The sequence below is a fragment of the Somniosus microcephalus genome, chromosome 3, assembly GCF_052327205.1.
Source record: "Somniosus microcephalus isolate GS21.2 chromosome 3, FLI_Smic_1.0, whole genome shotgun sequence".
In the NCBI taxonomy this organism is placed as follows: Eukaryota; Metazoa; Chordata; class Chondrichthyes; order Squaliformes; family Somniosidae; genus Somniosus; species Somniosus microcephalus.
In genome coordinates this window covers 91,816,730-91,839,313 of record NC_140989.1, presented here as the reverse complement: position 1 = coordinate 91,839,313, position 22,584 = coordinate 91,816,730, and the positions used below count along the sequence as shown (strand labels likewise).

The 22,584-nt window shown below is 42.2% G+C and overlaps 1 protein-coding gene across 2 annotated transcripts in view; it reads right to left on the bottom strand.

Annotated features, from left to right (window-relative positions):
• Positions 1 to 882: 882 nt before the first annotated feature.
• erlec1 (endoplasmic reticulum lectin 1) overlaps positions 883 to 22,584 on the bottom strand; it is a 53,228-nt gene continuing 31,526 nt past the window's right edge. Inside the window, exons 9-14 of one of the 2 annotated variants that reach the window (XM_085981331.1) lie at positions 11,530 to 11,691; positions 7,832 to 7,891; positions 4,135 to 4,259; positions 2,675 to 2,752; positions 2,380 to 2,455; positions 883 to 1,617 (exon numbers count right to left, since the gene is read on the bottom strand). In XM_085981331.1, the coding sequence (XP_085837457.1) occupies positions 1,546 to 1,617; positions 2,380 to 2,455; positions 2,675 to 2,752; positions 4,135 to 4,259; positions 7,832 to 7,891; positions 11,530 to 11,691 (573 nt within the window). In that variant the 3' untranslated portion in view covers positions 883 to 1,545. The remainder of the gene's footprint in view (positions 1,618 to 2,379; positions 2,456 to 2,674; positions 2,753 to 4,134; positions 4,260 to 7,831; positions 7,892 to 11,529; positions 11,692 to 22,584) is intronic. The other variant, XM_085981332.1, reaches the window with a different exon arrangement.

Here is a 22,584-nt window from a genome sequence, read left to right as displayed (position 1 = left end):
TTAGGCCTAACTGGGTTGATCTGTTCCAATCTGACGAAATGCATATTCAGTGTTTGCTTAACTGTCTGGTTTTTCCAAACACAAAGTCCTTTTCACAGAAATGCATTTTAAGTTTCGATTTCCCGAAACTGCCTGTTCTGTGCTACAGAGTCCAAGCTTTTAAAAATCTTTCAGGCTTTTGGTCACGAGGTGCGGACGCCATCTTTTGGGTACCCTTTTTAAAATGTCCATACAGGGTCCCTTTTATTAATAACCTTGGGGGAATTTTGCGAATCCTACACTTTTAAGGTTGTTGGAACCAAATGAAAAAGTGAGAAGCCAATCTGCTTTCCCCCCCCCCCTCTTTTTTCATCCATTTCCTCCCCATCCCTATTGAAGGCATTGACTCTTTGCTTTGGTGTGGATTTATTGGCACCAGTTGTCCTACCATACTTTACCCAAAAGACTATTATTCATGTTTGAGCTTTGGCAGCAACCACGGCAAATGGGCCGCATTGCAGTTCACCCGATCATTTATCAGACGTGCACATATATAGGTAATCCCAGAATAGGTCATGGGATAGTGCTCAGAAGAGGAAAAGCCTTCTCAATTGTCCCCTACCTAACCCGGTGTCCTGAGGTCAATTGTAGTGCCTCTTCCTGCTGCCCCACTGAGATGTTACCCAAGGACAGATTGGAGATCCAATCTGGGACCTTCCTGGTTTGTACGGCTCAGTTAGTCACAGCTCCTGGAGATGTGCATCTAAACAGAAGTTACAATCTACTTAGTACTAATTTTTCTGTAGTGAATGTACCCATTATGAAGCATTTTGCAGCAGTTGCTGATGCCATCTAGTTGGATGTTCAGTCACAGTCATAAGGAAACTATATGCATTGATATAATCCTAGTGTTAACAGATTTTGTTTTATTCAATTTAACCACAATTTTTGCTTATTCTGATTAGGTAGAAAGAACATTTAAGATATGTGGAATCAGAAGTCATAATACTTTTCAAAAATGTTATAAAAATTGAATGGAAAATAAAAATAAAATTCGGAGAAATGCACCACAATGTTCAGGGAAAAAAGATCCAGGAGGTCCAACAGTTGAAGTGCAGTAAATAAATATTCTTCTTTGATAGCTTATGAATAATTAGTATACGCAGGAATTTAACAAAAAGATGACTCTTGCAATAAAGATCTGGAAAAAAGTTTAAATTTAAAATTTACATCTTTGTAAAATTACACTTCGCACATCAGATGTACAAGTTTCAAGTATCATTTCAAACATTATACAAGTTCAAAGGTACCCCAATGCAGTCTACATTTTTTATAGTGTATTTACAACCACTCATCACAGTGGATGGCTTACTCCACTGTTTCCTTATACTATTTAGACATAAATGTCCATCAAATACTTATTTCCAGGTGTCCATTTTTAAAAGCAACTGATATGTAATAAATGCTGATAATGGGAGTATCGCACTATATCGGTGTATTTATTCCCACAAATATTTAGCACAATAAATTTTGTTCTACCAACAGAAATCTAGTCTGTTCAGTCGTTCAGCTGGGTACTGAAAGCAATCCATTTTCATCAGCTGTATCCAGAATTTTACAAATTACCGGTGATTCCACCTAAAGAAAAAGAAACATTATATAAAGTTCAGTCCTGACAATTAAGACACAGCATGGCGGTCAATGCCATTGTCCACATCAATGCTCCAGCTGCAATCAACTAATTCAGCACAGACCAGAGATTGAATCTGGGACCTTGCTGTGTGACTCTGCTGACTCACTGTATAAAACCCACTGGGTCACTGGAGAAGCAGCAAGCCCATAACATTAATAATCATACATTCTAATAGCTGGAGTGTTACTGCCCTATTAAATATGATGTTGGGAAGCAGATATACTCTTCAGGAACCCATGATATAAATTTAACTTGTGTGCGTGCTTGACTTGTCCATTTCCTACATGGGCTACTTTGTTGGGACCTTTACTGTACTGGCAACAGAGGAAGTCATCAGTTTTGTTCCAACTTTAATTGGAGGCTGGAGAAGTACCAACACCCTCATGGTATTTCCCAATTTTACAATTGCTTCCCACAGTATTTAACAGAGTATAGTATAAATGCCTGGAACAGATAATAGTGACATGCATACATCTTCAAGAACAACTGTTCAAAACAAAATGTAAATGAGAGACTTGGGAGGTCTAGTGGTGGAGCACTGGACTGTCCACCAGAAGGTCACTATGGCCGTTTGGAGTATAGATGCTTTACTGCTCAAGAATATGTAAATGCAAGGACTTTTTATTTTTAAGAAAATAAAGAGGATAAATGGATACACACACAAAATGTAACTCTGCAAAATATTACAACAGATATACTCTACTTACCCCCAGAATGTACTGGCAGGTTTGTGGTTCAAGCATGTAGATTGTGACTGCATGAGGGGACTCGGATTCCTTACACCTGTGAGAATATATATTTATTTAAATACACACAGTACAAAGAAAAGGAAAGTATGACCAAAATTTACAAAACTCAGCATGTTACGGCTTAACACTCAAAATATCTGCAGAATATCGATTTGAAAATTAAAATTAAATTAAAAAGATTTTCCTATAGAATCAAATCCAAGACTGGCAAAAGATAGGTCTGTAGTGTGGCAGTAGCAGAAACTAAACTTACTTCAATTTTACAACCACCTGTCGTGGTTTTCCTGTCAAATCACAAAGATCACCATTTCCGTAAAAATGTGAAACAACCCTGAAAAAAAATGTGAAATTAACTGCAATATCGAACAGCATTCGCAACATCAATTCTCAGCTAATGTGATTAGAAAATACAACACTGAACATATACTCTATTACTAGGCTACTTCACTAATGTTTTATAGAGATTCAAATGAGAAGCTTTATACATCGCCAAGTAAGAAAGTACTAAACTGACGTGGAGGTCAACCAAAAGATCTTCATGACTTCTGCCAAGCAAAGTTTCATTCTAGAATTATCCAGATAATTTACTGTTTTCATCTGCAACTGGATCATAATGCAGAGAAACAGTTATACAGTTCAACATGGTGGGCTCCAAGATTGCTTGTACAGAAGTGACAAAAACATTGATAATTGCTTCTAAGATAGGTTTACAACCTCCAACAACATTTAAAAAAAACAAATTTCTACTACAATTTAATGCAAAATTCCTCAAAATCAGGAAACTTGAAACAAATGGTTAATGCTTATTTCAAGCGTACAACAAAGATAGTATTTAAATCGATATGTGTACGTTTCTGCATCGTACTACAAAGCAGCAACACAGAGGGCTCACACGACACCATAAATCATCAGAGCAGCTTATCAATATGATCTCTATTTGCTGCAGTCTTACACTACACAGTTATGATTCTGGGGTACAGTTTTCCATTTTTTGCCAGAAGTATCATGGCCCACACCGATTGATGGATGTTTCCTGTGATTGAATCGCACATTATTAAACAGAGGTGCACCATATGATCTGAACTGAAGCGGTGGTGGAATTTATTTGATAACTTGCACGTTAGCCATAGAATCTTACAGCACAGAAGGAGGCCATTCAGCCCGTCGTGCCTGTGCCGGCTCTTTGACAGAGCAGTCGTACTTAGTCCCACATCCCTGCTTTTTGTCCGTAACCCTGCAAGTTCCTCATCCTCAAGTACCTGTCCAACTCCCTTTTAAAATTATTTATGAAATCAGCTCCCACCACCTTTTCAGGCAGAGTGTTCCAGATCCCGACAACTCAGTTAATAATGAGAAAATAATTCTCATCTCCCCTCTAGATCTTTTGCCAATGATTTTAAATCTATGACCTCTTATTGACCCACTCGCCAGAGAGACTAGTTTTTCTCTATCTACTCTATCAAAACCTTTCATTGTCTTGAAAACCTCTATTAGGTCACCTCTTAACCTTCTCTGTTCCAAGAACAATCCTAACTTTTCCAACCTCTCCTCATAACTGAAGTCCCTCATCCCTGGTAACATCCTGGTAAACCTACTCTGTACCCTTTCTAATGCCTTTACCTCTTTCCTGAAGTGTGAGGCCCAGAATTGTCCACAATACTCCAGCTGAGGCCTACCCGGTGAGTTTTTGTATATTACAACCTACAAATTTACCTCACTTTCTGTGTTCCATCTTCTCTCCATTGGTAAGACCGTGCTGAATTTTTTGCAGCCCACGTGATGTGCTCTTCTTTATTCCAGGTCCCAACCACTATGATGCTTTTTCCAGCTCCTTTATCCTTCAGATAATATAAAAAATTATTTTGTGACATCCTTATTGTTTCAGCTTAAAATAAAAGGGATGAAAGTGTTCATCAGGATGGGGGCAATCAGTATTAGGAGGATATTTTCTGGGGGAAACTAGGTGGCACGGTGGGGTAGCCACTAGCCTTTCACCTTTGGCATCTGGGTTTAAATCCAGCTCTGCCTGATGGGATTAAAATTTCTTGTCTTCTGGCAGTAAGGGTCCTAGGTGAATTAGTCTTAATCCAGTTCACACACCAGCCCCTAATTTTGCAGTAAATTGCACTCTCCCTCAGAGACATGGTTGTGGGAAATGGAAAGTAATGCAGCAGGGGCAAGCTCTTTTGAAACAGAGGTATATTGATGGGGTAGAGTAAAGTGAGCTTTACTCTGTACCTGGCAGTCCTTTACCTGACCTGGGAGCACTTGATGACACTGGGTGCCTGAAATGACAAATGTTCCACGAACACCCTCATTATAAAAAGATAATTTTCCACTTTTTGCACCCAGTGTCAGCACCAAGCACTTCCAGGTTTCCAGCATAGCATGGGCTATATGCATAGTAGAGATCCTTTTGCACTCCTCTAACAGTCTCCCTTCATCAGAATTTCAGGCAAGCACCAATGTTTGTCACACCAGCTATAACTGGCTCCCTTACTAAACCACTAATTCAACTCGTGACAAATTAGTGCTAATTTTATGTTGTGATCTGTGCCCACTAAAAATTGCATGCACACAAGTATGTGAGTGAGGGAATAAGCAAGTGCGCTGTTTTTCTCCTTGGTGGGGTATCCCAGCTGAGCTCGATCATGTTCTTACCCAATGTCCACATATTTCCAGGAGGGGCCACTGGAGTGATCAGGAGTAGGAACTCTGGTTGATTTATTCCTCCAAATCTCCCTTATCCACTGGGCTAAGATCAGCTAACTCAACATAGACTGAACTTGATCTTCCTGGTGTGTTTGGCTCAGCTAGTCACTTTCTTAATCAGGTGAGCCATGGGGAGACTTCAATCCCATTAGTTTGAATATTCAACTCTAGGTGCCATGATTAAAAGGGAAGTTGAAATTTACTTAATTATCTAGTTCTCCCAATTCTAATTTTAGGATATTTTTTATAAATACACATGATGTAGTTAAGAAGTGTTTACATAGCTACATTTTTAACAACAATTTGTATTTATATAGCGCCTTTAATGTAGTAAAATGTTCCAAGGCGCTGCACAGGAGTATTTTAAGACAAAAAATTTGACACCAATCCACATAAGGATAAATTAGGGCAGGTGACCAAAAGCTTGGTCAAAGACGTAGGTTTTAAGGAGCGTCTTAAAGGAGGAAAAAGAGGTATCGAGGCGGAGAGGTTTAGGCAGGGAATTCCAGAGCTTAGGGCCTAAGCAACAGAAGGCACGGCCACAAAAGGTTCAGCGATTATAATCAGGGATGCTCAAGAGGGCAGAATTAGAGGAGTGCAGAAATCTTGGGTGGTTGTGGGGCTGAAGGAGATTAGAGATAGGAAGGGGCAATGCCATGGAGGGATTTATTTATATTAATGGCTATTTTCTCCACATAGCCTCCTTCAGCCAAGGATTACTGTGAACTACCTGTGGCCCCACACTGTGTACAGGTAGAATGTTTGTCAATATATGGAAAGTGCTAAATCATTTCTTTACCTGCCAGAATCCTCTAGATGAAATGGTCTCAACAAGTAACCCGTAACAGGTTAGCAGATTTCATCATTAAAGTGTACTATTGTGTTACAATAGTCCATAACTATAACAGGAATGTGAAGTAGGAATCTAATTATCAATTACTGTTAAACATCAAGAGGAATGTAGATGTTTCATCCTATAGCACGGTTTCCTGGGATTGGCTGGACATAAAGCGGCCCTTGGTTTTAAGTTCCAGTCCCCCAGCATTTGCAATGGAGCTGGTGTGCGAAACTCCCCATAGCAGACAGAAGCACAGCAACTTAGCGGGGAGGAAGATCCTTTCGTATCCTAAATAAAAAGCATTCCCCCGAGTAGATTGTTCTAAATGAAGAGCTAGCACTGACACAGATAATGAGCTGCTTCTTTCTGTGCTGAAATTTCTATGATTCTATGTCTTATGTAAAGTTTTGTGCTGTGAAAGATTTGGCAGATAATTGGGAAGACACACGATGGAAGTTCCATCTAACTGTTCAATGGCACCTCTGGAAAAAGATCTAGAAAACTCTAGTATGTGTTGGGTGAATTCACATTTCTAAAAAGATCCCTGCCTGTCAATGTTATTTTTCATTGGACGGAGAGGCTGGCTAGGCATAATTTGCCATCTGACTGGCAAAATTAACTGTCGGTCAAAGTTTGGCTATGGCCACTACAGGAAAAAATTAGTACAGTTTAGATTGTATTTCCTGAATCTGATGCTCTTTGGGCCTCCACATAGAAATATGCTGATGGAGTATTCTATCAGAACCACTTTCCAATCAATCAATCAAGTAGACATAAATTATAACGGCTCTGAAATTGCAGTGTGTATGACAGCGTACTCTCAAAGTACGCCGTCGTATTCCCGTTAAAATGCCCCGCACGTACAGGATTTCTACATGGGCTTGAGCGTGCGCACGCGAAATCTGGAGCTTGTGGCCTGTCAACAGCTGCGGAAAAGCAATGGCTGGCGCAGAGTACAGACAGACCAGTGATTGCGCACGGAAGTCTTACGGTTGATGCAAGCAGGCACAGAGCCTGTTTGCATCAGAGTAAGGAGATATCGAAGGCTTTAATTAAACATTTTCATATCCGAAATTATCTCATACATTGTATGAAATGAGTTTATACAAATATTGGCCCGGATTACAGATTTAATTATGTATAAAATTATCAAAATTATTACATTTTTAGTGAGATTGATGGACTGAAGGTAATTCTGAATAAAATTCCAATTCTGTACATTACATAATTATTAGATTTGGGGATTCCATTGCATTTCATGAGGGGATTCCTTTCGTAAATCATTGAAATGGAATTCTGCTTATTGATTGGAGGACCAGGCCCACATGATCCCAGTGCGCTTCCGCACCGCCTGCATCCCTGGAATCTGTGGGCCATTACGCTGCCCTCCGCCTCAAGGCCAGAGGCCGCATGCTTTCAAAGCCTGGCCACCAGTATTTACTTTTGTAATTCTTTCACGGGTCGGAGGCTTACTCCGGAGGTACGCCTCTGACCACAATTTCGAGCCCAACATTTCAAAATTTTACTAAAATGTAGTTATAATGCCAATGACTTCCATTTGTAATGTCCTGTGTGCTTGGATTAATCATCTGGATCTACATATGTGATCAGTAAATAAATTTCTTGCAACATAAATTGTTGTGTAAATTTTAACAGTTAGGGGCAATGTAGTTACTGACAAATAGGCTATACGGTCCTCAAGTCTTGTACACGTACATGCAATGCTGGTTACAAGCTTTGACTTTAGTTTCAAAATACTTAAGATTCTTGTCAGATGTAATCTCAAAACACACAAATTAAAAACCTTAAAAATACATTTTTACTGAAAATGAAATAAATGCATTTTCCAGCTACACATACCTCATGATACTGCTGCACATGCTTACCATAGCAGAATTCATATTTCCACCATCCTACACCCTGTTAATATAAGAATCAGAGTGAAGCAAATTACTTTGGTTTTGTGGCATTTCAACTTTGAATAATGTAACAAAACACACATTGAGAATGGACAGCTAAACTAGAGAAATAGCAAATGTTAGCAATTTCTGAGGATGTTCCACTCAATCATTTCTAAATGGTAAGTTCTTGTGTTACAATTTAAAAGAAAAAAAATATGCACAAACTATACAAAACAGACAAATCAAAAGATAGATGGCAAATTACACTTCTGGCAAAGGAACAAAGCATTCCCAAGAAATTTTAGTTGCAGTTATTTTTTTTGAGGGCTTAACTCCCTTTAAGATGCGTTTAGTTTTTCCTGCTAACAAAGGCTTCTCTATGCTATGCACCATCCACGGGTGAGCAATCAGCTACTCAGTCCACACTACAGCTGCCCTGAAACCACCTGGTGGAAGATGTACAAGACAAACTTGGGGGATGGAGAAGATCATGAGTGGGAAACCACCCCAACAATTTTCTCTGTCTTTTAAATCATTTAAAAAAATTCAGTTTGACTATCATGGGTACAATTATATTTAGAACTCTCCATTTGATTCACTGGCTCAGCGATGTCCAACCTTTCGGAGCTGGGGGTTGGAAACTTGTGTCAAAACCAGTGCGTGGCATAATTTTGCAGAAACGCAAACCCGGATGGCACAAAAAATGCAAACATTCCCGTACACAAAAACAGCGAGACTTCATACACAAAACTGTGGCATCACATGCACACAAAAATCAAGATCTCCACATACACAAAAACACAGACTCCCCCATATGCAAAATAGTCAAGACACAGAATTACATAGAACATACAGCACAGAAGCAGGCCATCAGCCTAACTAGTCTGTGCTGGTGTTTATCCTCCACACAAGTTTCCTCCCATTCTATTTACCTCATCTCAGCCTTTCAGCATATCTTTCCATTCCCTTTTCTCTCATGTACTTGTCTAGTTTCCTTTTGAAAGCATCTAAGCTATTTGCTTCAACCACTTCCCGTGGTAGCGAGTTCCACATTCTAACCACTCCCCAAGTAAAGAAATTTCTCCTTATTTCCCTACTGGATTTATTAGTAAGTATCTTGTATTTATGGCCCCTAGTTTGGGATTCTCCCACAAGTGGAAACTTTCTCTCTACATCTACCCTGTCCAACCCATTCGTTATTTTAAACACTTCCAAGTCTTCTCTTTTCTAAATTAAAATGCCCCAACCTGTTCAGTCTTTCCCAATAGCTGCAATCTCTCAGTTCTGGTACCTTGTAAATGAGAAGACGCACATGCGTGAAAGGACTTGCGGGCATGATTTGGTCCTAGGGACACCGGTTGGACAATTCTGCATGAAGACCGTGTCTGATGTGTATTTTGATTTTCCCCTTTGTGCTCCAGCCTATAAATGTTGATCTCTAACACAAACCACATTGAAGTGTCACCATAGCCCTGTATCTCCCTCTCCTTCAAATGCTTATCCACTTTTCCCTTAAAAGATGCAATGGTTTTTGCCTCAAACATTCCGTGGCAAAGTATTCCATGCACCAACAATTCCCTGCGTAGTTTTTCCTAACCACTCTTCTCATTCCCTCAGTGACAATTTTAAATTGCTGACTCCTCGTCACTGACTCCCCAACCAGAAACATGCCATTCCCTATTCACCCCATCAAAACCCTTTAATTTAAAAAAACTTCCATTAAGTCTCCTCTGAACCTACCATGCTCTAGTGAAAATAGTCCCAGCATCACAAATCTCTCCTCATAACCATAGTTTCTCATCTTTGGCATCATCCTGGTGAATATACACTGTATGATCTCAATGGCTTTCCTTCCCTTTCTATAATGTGGCACCCTCAAAATCCACACACTACTCCCAACTGTGGTCTAACCATTGCCGTGTATAAATTTATCATTACTTCTTCACTCTTGTACTCTATGCCCCTATTTAGAAATCCCAAATTCCTATTGGTTTTTTAATGGCTTCACCCACTTGCAGACACACTTTCCACGAATTACGTTATTAGAACCCCTAGGCATCTCTGTTCACCCACAACCCTTCAGTGTCAGTGGATGCTCCCAATTCTTGTTTTCCCTCACAAAATCTAATACTTCACACTTCTGATAAAAGATTATCGAACTGAATCGTTAACTCGGTTTCTCTTTCCACAGTTGCTGCCTCGCCTGCTGAGTGTTTCTAGCACTTCCGGTTTTTATTTAAAATTTCCAGCTTTTGTTTCAATATAGTACTCCGTGCCCAAGTCCAAATCATCTATATGTATTGATAACAAGTGATCCAGCACTGATCTCTGGGACACACCTTTTGACCCTTCCCCAATCCATGCATTAACCTTCAACTTTTGTCTATTATCAACCAATTTTCTATTCATGCTGCTACATTTCCTCTTATATCATATGCCTGAACTTTTGTAGCTTCCTGCAAGGCACCTTATCAAATGTCTTCTAAAAATTTATAGATACTACATTCCTTTCATCTAAAGAATCGCTTCTTCAAATAAAAAAAGCTCTTCATTTTGTCAAACACTACTTGCATTTAACAAATCCATGCTGGCTGGCCTTGACTAACTCAAGCATTTCTAAACGGTCACTACTTTGATCTCAGATTATGGATGCCAAGAGTTTACCAACAACTGATGTTGGGCTAACTAATTTAGAGTTGTCTAGTTTATCTTTCCCTCCCTTCTTGAGAACAGTATTACACTTGACACCCTTCTATTCATTGGCACAATTTTATCTAAGTAAGTATGAAAAACTGTGGCCTCAGTTATCTCCTCTTTGACTTCTTTCAACAGTCTAGGGTGAATGACACTAGGACTTGATGAGTTATCCACTTTGAGTTCTGTTCATTTTTAAGATCTAATGCCATTTTTGTTAGTTATTCTAAAAAAGATTCCTCATCTCTTGTACACCTACATTCTCACTTCCACCATCATTTGTAAATACTGATGCAAAATATTTAGTATCTTCACCATACTTTCATGCATATTTTTTTCCATCTTTATCCCTAAACAATCCTAATGTCTAAACAATTTTTACTTTTTATATTAGCTTATAAAGGCCCTTACTATTTCCTTTATCATCAAGTAGCCTTTGTTCTTATTCTCTCTCAATCTCCCTTTTCACGCTCCACAACACTTTCTATATTCCTCATGATTATCTTAGTATTGTTAGCTCTGATTTTATCATATGCCTCCTTTCTAAGTTTCAGTTTACTTTTAATCACTCTATCCAAGGAACTCTATCCTTTTAAAACTAGCTTTTTACCTTACAGGAATGTATTTATTTTGTATTTTACTCATGTCACATTAGAACATTTCCCACTGCTGATCTGTCATCCCAACTACCAACTTTTCTACCCAATTAATCTCTTCCTATCTCATGAAACGTTGCCTTTTTCCATTCCAGTACTTTATCTTCGACTCATCGTTATCCTTTTATAATTTTACATTGAACCCAACTATTAAAATACATATCATTAACTTCTAGCTTTATTTCTCAACGGCATAAATTTTCATCCAATTGACTTAATTTTATATTTAATGCTGTGATCTGTAATTTAGCCATTAGTATTTTTATGATTATCCTGGAAAAATACCAAGGAAGGGCTAGAATCTTACCCCATGGAAACAATAGGAGCCACTGAGAAATTCCTGAATGAGCTGTTCGTCAGTCAGTTTGGAAATGTGAGTAGTTCCTACAGCAACTGGCTGTTGTCCGGCAACACTGATAGACTTGTGGGATGAAAGCTTTTCATCTCTTGTGGATGTTGTGTCTATTTCCTATTATTAATCCAATAATGAAAACCATTTTCAAAAGTAATTAATTCAAATGCATGAGCACTACTTTCAAAATAATAGGTCCACTTACTTCTCAAGTCCAATATGGAAATTAAAGAATGTCTGCTGCTTATTTGGAAGTTACATGGAAGGAACATCTGAAATTACGGTTATGAAAACAAATTCTGAGTGGAATACTGTTTCTGGACAAATCGCTCGGGAAACAGCCAAACATCTGTTTAATATCCCCCGGAATAATGTCCCTGTACTGTACATTACACAGCTTCAAACATACTGTCAACTCTTAATATTCAGGAGTTTGAAATAATTTAGTTGTGAAGCACTCAAACCTCATCAGTGAGCTATACCAATGTAGATATGCATATGAATAACAATGTTAAAATAAGGTGATGGAAAAAGTTTCAGCAGCTTTGATGTTTGATCATAATATGCCAAGCCATATTATGAAGTGGGTTCATCCTAAAATCCCTGATGTTGAGGGGTTTCATTACAGAGGAGGCACTAAACTGAAGCGACTTTTTCAAAAATGAAGAAAAATGAAAGTCACTGAAGAAGGGTCACGTGCTCAGCTGGAGAGCTACAATAGAAACCCCAAAATAAAATCGATTTTACTCAGCACTTCAATAACATGCAAAAGATCCTCCAAAAATAGGATTCAGTTATTAAAACTCAGAATTCTCACACAACAAAATTGTTAATCACTGTTAGGGTGAAAATTATATAGCTTAAAGCAGCAACATAAAGAGTTAAAGAATGAACTTGTAAATAAGAAACAATGGCACAAGACAAAACAAACTCAGCTTAAGATGGGGCAGGAATTAACTGTTTTGTGTCTGCTCCCATTAAAACCATTGTGCTTGACATTATTGTTGAACAGTTATTGAATGTGGGAAACACTAAATATTTCACAATTATTCAGTGGTGCAGCCTTCTGCAAACTATTTGCTGGAAGCCCTTTGGATGTATTGATGAGTTACAGTAATTGGTAGCTGCAAAACTGCCCATTTTGTAATTAACCGCCCAAAGTTCTAGAAGGTTCCATATCATTCCTGTGAGGACAGGGGAGTTGTTGCTGAGGGAGCGTGATTGGTTGAAGACACCTGTGTGTAATATTTTGCTATAATGTATAAAAGAAGTTTTAATACCTTGTTGCTGGGGGAACGTGATTGGATGAGGACAAGAGAATTGTTGCTGGGGGAACATAATTGGATGAACACATTTGTGTGAAGTTTCAATATCTTGTTGCTGGGGGAACGTGATTGGATGAGGACAAGAGAATTGTTGCTGGGGGAACATAATTGGGTGAACACATTTGTGTGTAGTGTTTTGCCTGTATAAAAGAAGTTTGATGTCACTAACGGTGAGAAGGTGACCACTAGACCGCGGGGTCTAAGGCTCTTCTCCCAGAACGTTCTGTTAATAAACTGTGTACTTTTACTTTAAGACAGACTCGAGTGAATCTATTTTTCACCAACAATGGCATAGTCGGCAGGATGCTCCGGAACTGAAAGACCGCCTGCACCAGTGAACCCGGACGAGAAGTCAAATTTTGACCGTCCAGAAATTGAGTCATCTGGGGAGGCGGAAGAACAGTGCCGTAGCATCACGAATCAAGTAAAAGTCTGCAAGAGGTAGGAGAACACAGTTGTATGGTGTGAATTATATGAAATAGGGAACACTGTGTTGCGATAAAAGTCGTGAAGGAATGAATGGTACTTGACTGATCGACACGGACAAGGAGGATACCTGTCTCATCAATGCTAGCCTGAGCCGGAATTAAGAGGGCAATTGGGCCCCACGTGATGGCTAGGATTAAGTAGGCTGAGAGACTCAAAAGTATCCTAGGATCGTGAGGTCTAGGACTATGTATGTGTCTGACTGTGTGAGAAGGAAGAGAACGTAGGAGAAAGGGTAAAAGTAGGTCCGAATTGAGACACAAACGCCAAAATTGTCTAACCAGAAATTGTTTCAGGAGTCGCAGACCAGCCCGAATAGAGGAACTCAGCCGAAGCAAGTCTGAAGTTGGACTAGTTATGGCATCGGGGAAAGAAATAGAGGGGGGACCCCCTGGGTCTCTCTCTCTCTCTCTCTCTCTCTCTCTCTCTCTCTCGAGGTTCTATGCAGATGACCGGAAGGGTATGGTAGACAAGATGCGGAAGGACGGGTGGGACCCGTTTCAGACGCCAGACGCTCAGAGGGAGTGGTGGGATAAACAGAAACAAAAAAGAGGCAAAAAGGCAGGAGTGATTTTGGTAAATCAATTGGTATCAATGATACAAAAGAATAGCGAACTGCGCTGTAAACTGATGAGGCATAGAGAAAGGATAGAAGTATTGGAACAGGAAAATGAGTTCCTGGAAAAATGGAACACAATGGAAAGATGGATATAGGATGGACAGGTCAGAACTTTGGAATGAAGTAAATGTGGGATTATGCGCCGCAGGAAGCGGGGTTGAGGAAAGGCCCCCACCTTACAACAAGGCGGAAGCCACTGCACCACTAGAGGCAGGTAGTGCAGGAGACCGCTGTGACCATTCCGCTCTCAAACAGGTATACCGCTTTGGATACTGTTGAGGGGGATGACTCACCAGGGGAAGGCAGCAGCAGCCAACTTCCTGGCACTGGGGGTGCTCCTGCTGCCCAGGAAGGGGGGAAAAAGAGTGGGAGAGCAATAGTGGTAGGGGATTCTATAGTAAGGGGAACAGATAGGCGTTTCTGTGGCCGTAGACGTGAATCCAGGATGGTTTGTTGCCTCCCTGGTGCCAGGGTCAAGGATGTCACTGAGCGGCTGCAGGGCATTCTGGAGGGGGAGGGTGAACAGCCAGAGGTCGTGGTCCACATTGGTACCAACGACATAGGTAAAAAGAGGGATGAGGTCCTGCAGCAAGAATTTAGGGAGCTAGGTGAAGGATTAAAGAGCAGGACCTCAAAGGTTGTAATCTCTGGATTACTCCCGGTGCCACGTGCTAGTGGGTATAGGAATAGGAAGATAGAACAGATGAATGCGTGGCTAAAGGGATGGTGCAGGAGGGAGGGCTTTAGTTTCCTGGATCACTGGGTCTGCTTCTGGGAAAGGTGGGACTTGTATAAGTCGGACGGTTTACACCTGAACCAGAGGGGAACCAATATCCTTGCGGGGAGGTTTGCTAGCACTGCTGGGGGGGGGGGGGGTTTAAACTAACTTGGCAGGGGGATGGGGTACAGAGTGGAGCTATAGTAGGGGGTGATTTACAGCCAAATACAGAGGAAAAAAGTCAGCTGGGAAGGCAGAGCAAATATGTGAAGGCAAAAGGGAATATGGCAGGGCTGGAAGGCATTTATTTTAATGCAAGGAGTCTTGCAAATAAGGTGGATGAACTGAAGTTGTTGTTGAACACATGGGAGTACGATATTGTTGCTATCACGGAGACATGGTTGAGGGAGGGTCAGGACTGGCAGCTCAATATTCCGGGGTATAGAATCTTCAGGCGAGACAGAGGGGGGTGTAAAAGGGGAGGGGGTGTTGCAATATTAATTAAGGAGTCAATTACTGCTGTAAGGAGGGATGATATATTAGCGGGTTCCTCTAATGAGGCCATATGGGTAGAACTTAAAAACAAAAAGGGGGCAAGCACTTTGCTGGGAGTGTACTATAGGCCCCCAAACAGTCAGGGGGAGATAGAGGAACAGATATGTAAGCAAATCTCAGAAAAGTGCAAAAATAATAGGGTAATAATAGTGGGGGATTTCAACTTCCCCAATATTAATTGGGATAGTCAGAGTGTGAAAGGCTTAGAGGGTGCAGAATTCTTAAAGTGCATCCAGGAGAGCTTTTTGAGCCAACATGTAGAAAGTCCTACAAGAGAGGGGGCGGTACTGGACCTAATTCTGGGGAATGTAGCCGGGCAAGTGGTGGAAGTGTCAGTAGGAGAGCATTTTGGCGACAGTGACCATAATTCGGTGAGATTTAAGGTGGTCATGGAAAAAGACAAAGACGGCCCGGAAATAAGGGTTCTAAATTGGGGGAAGGCCGATTTTAATATGATAAGGCAGGATCTGGCCAAAGTGGACTGGGAGCAGCTACTTATAGGAAAATCCACATCAAAACAGTGGGAGACTTTCAGAAGGGAAATAGAGAGTACAACGCCAACATGTTCCTGTAAAGGTCAAGGGTGGGACCAACAAGCAAAGGGAACCTTGGATGACAAGGGATATACAAAAATGCATTAGAAATAAAAGGGGGGCTTTTGGCAGTTACAAAAGACTAAAGACGGAAGAAGCCCTAGAGGAGTATAAAAAGTGCAGGGGCATACTTAAAAAAGAAATTAGGAGGGCGAGGAGGGGCCATGAAATAACACTGGCGAGCAAAATAAAGGAAAATCCTAAGATGTTTTATAAGTATATTAAGGGCAAGAGGATAACCAGGGAAAGGGTAGGGCCCATTAGGGACCAAAGTGGCAATCTGTGTGTAGAGCCAGATGATGTAGGTGGGGTTTTAAATGAATTTTTTGCATCTGTGTTCACTATGGAGAAAGACGATGCAGACACAGAAATCGGGCAAGGGGATTGTGACATACTTGAACATATTAGCATCGAGAGGGAGGAGGTGCTAGCGGTTTTAGCAGGCCAAAAAGTGGATAAATCCCCAGGCCCGGACGAGATGTATCCCAGGCTGCTGTGGGAGGCAAAGGAGGAGATTGCAGGGGCTCGGACACAAATTTTCAGAACCTCTCTGGCCACAGGGGATGTACCAGAGGACTGGAGAACAGCTAATGTAGTACCATTATACAAGAAGGGTAGCAGGGATAAACCAGGGAATTACAGGCCAGTGAGCCTAACATCTGTGGTAGGGAAATTATTGGAAAAAATTCTGAGGGACAAAATTAGTCTCCACTTGGAGAGGCAAGGATTAATCGGGGATAGTCAGCATGGCTTTGTCAAGGGTAAATCATGTCTGACAAATCTGATTGAATTTTGAGAGGGGGTGACTAGGGGGGTGGATGAGGGAAATGCTGTGGATGTGGTTTACATGGACTTCAGTAAAGCTTTTGACAAAGTCCCGCATAGGAGACTGGTCAAGAAGGTAAGAGCCCATGGGATCCAGGGTGCCTTGGCGCGTTGGATCCTAAACTGGCTGAGTGGCAGGAGGCAGAGGGTGATGGTCGAAGGTTGCTTTTGTGACTGGAAGCCTGTGTCCAGTGGGGTACCTCAGGGATCGGTGCTGGGTCCCTTGTTGTTTGTGATCTACATAAATGATTTGGATGAGAATGTAAAAGGTATGAGCAGTAAGTTCGCAGATGACACGAAAATTGGTGGGGTGGTAAATTGCGAGGAGGAAAGCCTCAGGCTACAGGACGATATAAACGGGTTGGTCAGATGGGCGGAAAAGTGGCAAATGGAATTTAACCCTGAAAAGTGCGAGGTGATGCATTTTGGACGGACAAATAAGGCAAGGGAATACACAATGAGTGGTAGGACCCTAGGAAGTACAGAGGGTCAGAGGGACCTTGGTGTACATGTACATAGATCCCTGAAGGCAGCGGAACAGGTAGATAAGGTGGTTAAAAAGGCATATGGGATACTTGCCTTCATTAGCCGAGGCATAGAATATAAGAGCAGGGAGGTTATGGTGGAGCTGTACAAAACGCTGGTGAGGCCACAGCTGGAGTACTGTGTGCAGTTCTGGTCGCCTCACTATAGGAAGGATGTGATTGCTTTGGAGAGGGTGCAGAGAAGATTCACCAGGATGTTACCTGGGATGGAGCGCCTCAGCTATGAAGAAAGACTAAACAGGCTGGGGTTGTTTTCCTTGGAGCAAAGAAGACTGAGGGGGGACCTGATTGAGGTGTACAAAATGATGAGGGGCATAGATAGGGTAGATAAAGAGGAACTTTTCCCCTTAGTAGGGGGGTCAATAACAAGGGGGCATAGATTCAGGGTAAGGGGCAGATTTAGAGGGGATTTGAGGAGGAACTTTTTCACCCAGAGGGTGGTTGGAATCTGGAACTCACTGCCTGAAAGGGTGGTAGAGGCAGGAACCCTCACAACATTCAAGAAGCATTTGGATGAGCACTTGAAATGCCATTGCATACAAGGCTATGGACCAAATGCTGGAAAATGGGATTAGACTGGACAGGGATGGATGGGCGGCGCAGACACGATGAGCCGAAGGGCCTCTTTCTGTGCTGTAAAACTCTATGAGGAACTTGTTTACTTAAGTGTATAAATATGCTGCGATTGCTGATGATTTTCGGAGTTGCTAGCCTAGCCCTTGACTAGACACGCTCCCCTTGTGCACAAGTAAAATAAACTAACAATCTGACGGTACTGCTTGTGTGATAGAGTCTTACTCGGAGTCGAGATTTCGACGGTAATACTTGGAGGTTCCACTGAGATCGCTTAGTACTTGCCGGTGAGTAAACGGACAAAAACTCGGTGACTCTCTAAGGAACGACCCTAACTGGCCAGATATCGGTGATATTTTAGTCACTAAAGGGGCCCTTCCTTGGACGGTGTGCGAGTGTAGTCTGTTTGTCTCGGCAGGAGTACTGCGATCTGCAAGACTCATTTCAGGGTTGTGTTGAAATTTTTGTAATCACTTCCTCTTTCAGCTTGACGGTAAAAGGAGACAGATTCCGAAAACTTGAACCCTGAAACAGGCCGGGCAGATTGTATAAGGGGAAGGTAAGAAAGACGTCGTCAGAAGGTTCCTGTTTCTTGTGTGATGGAAACAATTACCCTTGTGTGATAGGGAAAAATAAGAAGGGACGTGATCCTTGTTTGATAGGATCGATCCTTGTGTGATAGGATCTTAAAGTTGTTAAGTTGCTGTGTTAAGGACTCAGTCTGTAGGGGCGTACAACGCAGACTGAGGATTGACTATATGTTTAGTTAGAGCATAAGGATTATGATCTGTATACCCCTTTGGGTTTTCGTGGTTTTTATTATCTTCGTGATATTATTATGTGCGTATTTTTGTGCGTCAATTGTCTGTGAGCTTGTAGGAAGACATAACAGGGAACTCAATAAGGGAGGTTGTGTCTCTGAAACACTTAAATTGGTGGAGAGTAAACAGTGATCGGTTGATCGACACACCCGTGGTCCGTGTCCAACAGTATCTCACACACCCAGACTGAGCCCGAATTAAGAGCCCAAATGGGTCACGTGACAGCCAGGTGAAGTGGGCGTAGAGAACTTGGTTGGAACGGAAGGATTGTGATACCGAATACCTGTGATAACCTCAACCATTAAGAATGGGTGCCGGAGCAAGCAAAATACCAGAAAAGGGCACACCAGCCTGTTATATGCTCCAGAATTGTGGTCAGATATCAATAAATGACTTACCAAAATGGGTAAAATGGACCAAAAAGGGAAATAGGCCGTTTCCACCAGATGGTACATTTAACCTCGACAGGATAACGTGTCTCGAGGAGTGCCTCTTAAATAGAGACCCAGGGAGGAGTGGTAAGAAGGTGGTGAATTGGTCAGCATTTGGGGACTGGAAACGAGAAGCTGAGAAAAGACGTGAGCGAAGTATCGAGGCTAGTAATGCAGGCCGTAGAAAGAAAAAAAAAAGCAAGTCAGGAAGGTCTTGGGGTTGTTTAATTACAGCAGGAATTTCATCCCAAACTTTGCAGCAATAGCAAAGCCAATTCAGAGACTGGTAAAAGGAGGGAACCCCGGTAATGCCGGGATTGACTGGGGACCTGAGCAGGAGAGCGCATATTGGGATTTGAAACAAGCCTTAATGGCGGCCCCCGGGCTGGGATTACCCGATATGGAGAAACCCTTCCATATCCACTGTGAGAATGAGGGAGGATTCTACGCAGCAGTGGTGACCCAGCAACATGGGCACAGAAGACAGCCAGTAGCGTATTATTCTACGCAACAGTCACCAGTTGTGGCAGGACTATCACGGTGTGTGGCGGCACTGGATTGTGCGGCCTGGGCAGTAAAAGTGAGTGAACCAACTGTGATGACCGGGGATATTATTTTACACACTATAAGCACACTTTGGTAGAAATGTTAAACAATAACAAATTACGGTCAGTGTCCAACATGCGCAGAGCGCATTGGGAGGCAGTCCTGATTCCCCGAGACAAGTCAGTTTTGATTGTCCGCGATACAGGGGAAAACCCGGCGGAAGGTATGTTGGGGGCAGGCAACCCCCATAGATGCGCTGATGTAGACGAGGAAGTAGGGGAAGGAAAAATACGAGATGAATCGTTGGAAGGAGCACAAGTCACCTTGTACGTTGATGGGTCTAGAAAGTACATTGAGGGGGCCCCACGTACAGGATGGGCGGTGGTCAATGGGCAGTTGAAAACCGAGGCGTCAGGACGACTCGATGGTGGGTTATCGGCACAGGTAGCGGAGATAGTAGCTTTAACAAAGGCGTTGGAATTGGCAAAGGGGAAAACAGCCAATATATATATATACTAGCTGGGGGAGCCCGGCGGTGCCGAGGCTTTCTCGAGGGCATGTTGTTGTTGGAAGAGAGAGAGGGAGCGACTGGGGGGGAAGAGAGAGAGGGAAGGAGAGAGAGAGAGAGAGGGAATGAGAGAGAGGGAAGGAGAGAGAGAGGGAAGGAGAGAGAGAGAGGGAAGGAGAGAGAGAGAGAGAGGGGGGGAAGGAGAGAGAGAGAGAGAGAGAGAGAGGGGGAAGGAGAGAGAGAGAGATGGAAGGAAAGAGAGAGAGAGATGGAAGGAGAGAGAGACGGAAGGAGAGGGAAGGAGAAAGAGAGGGAAGGAGAGAGAGACAGAGAGAGAGGGAAGGAGAGAGATTGGGAGTGTGAGAGAGAGAGAGATTGGGAGTGAGAGAGAGAGAGATTGGGAGTGTGAGAGAGATTGGGAGTGAGAGAGAGAGATTGGGAGTGTGAGAGAGAGAGAGAGAGATTGGGAGTGTGAGAGAGAGAGAGAGAGACTGGGCGTGTGAGAGAGAGATTGGGTGTGTGAGAGAGAGAGAGATTGGGAGTGTGAGAGAGAGAGATTGGGAGTGTGAGAGAGAGAGAGAGAGATTGGGAGTGTGAGAGAGAGAGAGATTGGGAGTGTGAGAGAGAGAGAGATTGGGAGTGTGAGAGAGAGAGAGATTGGGAGTGTGAGAGAGAGATTGGGAGTGAGAGAGAGACTGGGAGTGTGAGAGAGAGATTGGGAGTGAGAGAGAGAGAGAGAGATTGGGAGTGTGTGAGAGAGAGAGATTGGGAGTGTGAGAGAGAGAGATTGGGAATGTGTGAGAGAGAGAGATTGGGAGTGTGAGAGAGAGAGAGATTGGGAGTGTGAGTGTGATATCTGGAACAAAGGACTCATAACGCCCATATACAAAAGTGGGGACAAAATCGACCCAAACAACTATCGAGGCATCTGTGTAAACAGTAACCTGGGGAAGGTATTCTGTAGCATCATAAACAAAAGACTTATAAACTTCCTTGAGGAGCACAATGTCTTGAGTAAAAGCCAAATTGGATTCCTGCCAAACTATAGAACATCCGATCATATCTTCACCCTACAGACCCTAATTGACAAACACGTTCACCATAACAAAAGCAAAATCTACGCATGCTTTGTAGATTTCCAGAAGGCTTTCGACTCCATCTGGCATGACGGTTTATTCCTGAAACTTATCGAAAGCGGGGTAGGAGGGAAAACATATGATGTAATTAAATCAATGTATACAAACAACAAATGTGCAGTTAAAATTGGAGACAAACAAACAAAATACTTCCCACAGGGGCGGGGGGTGACGCAGGGCTCGCCAATCTCACCGACACTCTTTAATATTTACATAAATGGATTGGCAAAACTACTTGAACAATCTACAGCACCCGGCCTCACCCTATATGAATCCAAGGTTAAATTCCTCCTCTATGCAGACGACCTGGTTCTGCTGTCACCAACTAAAGAGGGTCTACAGCAGAACCTGGACCTGCTGGAGTCGTACTGCCAGACTTGGGCCCTGACAATAAATCCCCAAAAAACCAAAGTCCTTGTGTTCCAGCAAAGATCCAAACATCAGGGACCCAAAATAAATTTCACAGTAGGAACAACCAAAATTGAACAAACCACTAACTACACATACTTGGGCTTAAAAATCAGTTCGACGGGAAACTTCAAACTGGCTGTGAATGAACTGAAAGAGAAAGCAAGAAGGGCTTTCTATGCCATCAAAAAATCAATCCAAATAGAAATCCCAATTAGCATTTGGCTCAAAATTTTCAAATCAGTAATTGAACCAATCGCACTCTATGGCAGTGAGGTATGGGGACCGCTAACTCAACAAGAATTTGCAAAATGGGACAAACACCCAATTGAGATCCTACATGCAGAATTCTGTAAAAGTATCCTCCGGACTCAAAGGAAAACAGTAAACAATGCATGCAGGGCGGAACTAGGCCAATATCCATTAATAATCACTATCCAAAAAAGAGCCACCAAATTTTGGAATCACCTACAAATGAGCAATCCCCAATGCTATCACTACGACGCCCTGAAATGCCAAGAGCTGACCATAAAGAAGAATACCCTCAGTCAACTAGTCCTGGGACTCAGTGAAGTAACTACTAACAATACTAACAATAACCAGCCCCAGGACAGTGACAGGGTAACACAAAGAATTCGACCCAACACAATCGTCGCTAAGCAAAAGGAAAAATATCTGACATATTGGGCAGAAACAACAAAAACCCAAAGCAAACTCAATTGCTACTTGGCCCTAAACAGACAATACAACATAGCTGATTACCTGACCATGGTAAAGGATAACAAACTGAGAAGAACCTTGACAAGGTACAGACTTAGCGAACACAGCCTAGCGATCGAAAAAGGCAGACACAGGCAGACCAGGCTACCAAGAGAAGACAGGATATGCTCTCACTGCAGTCAGGGAGTAGTGGAGACAGAG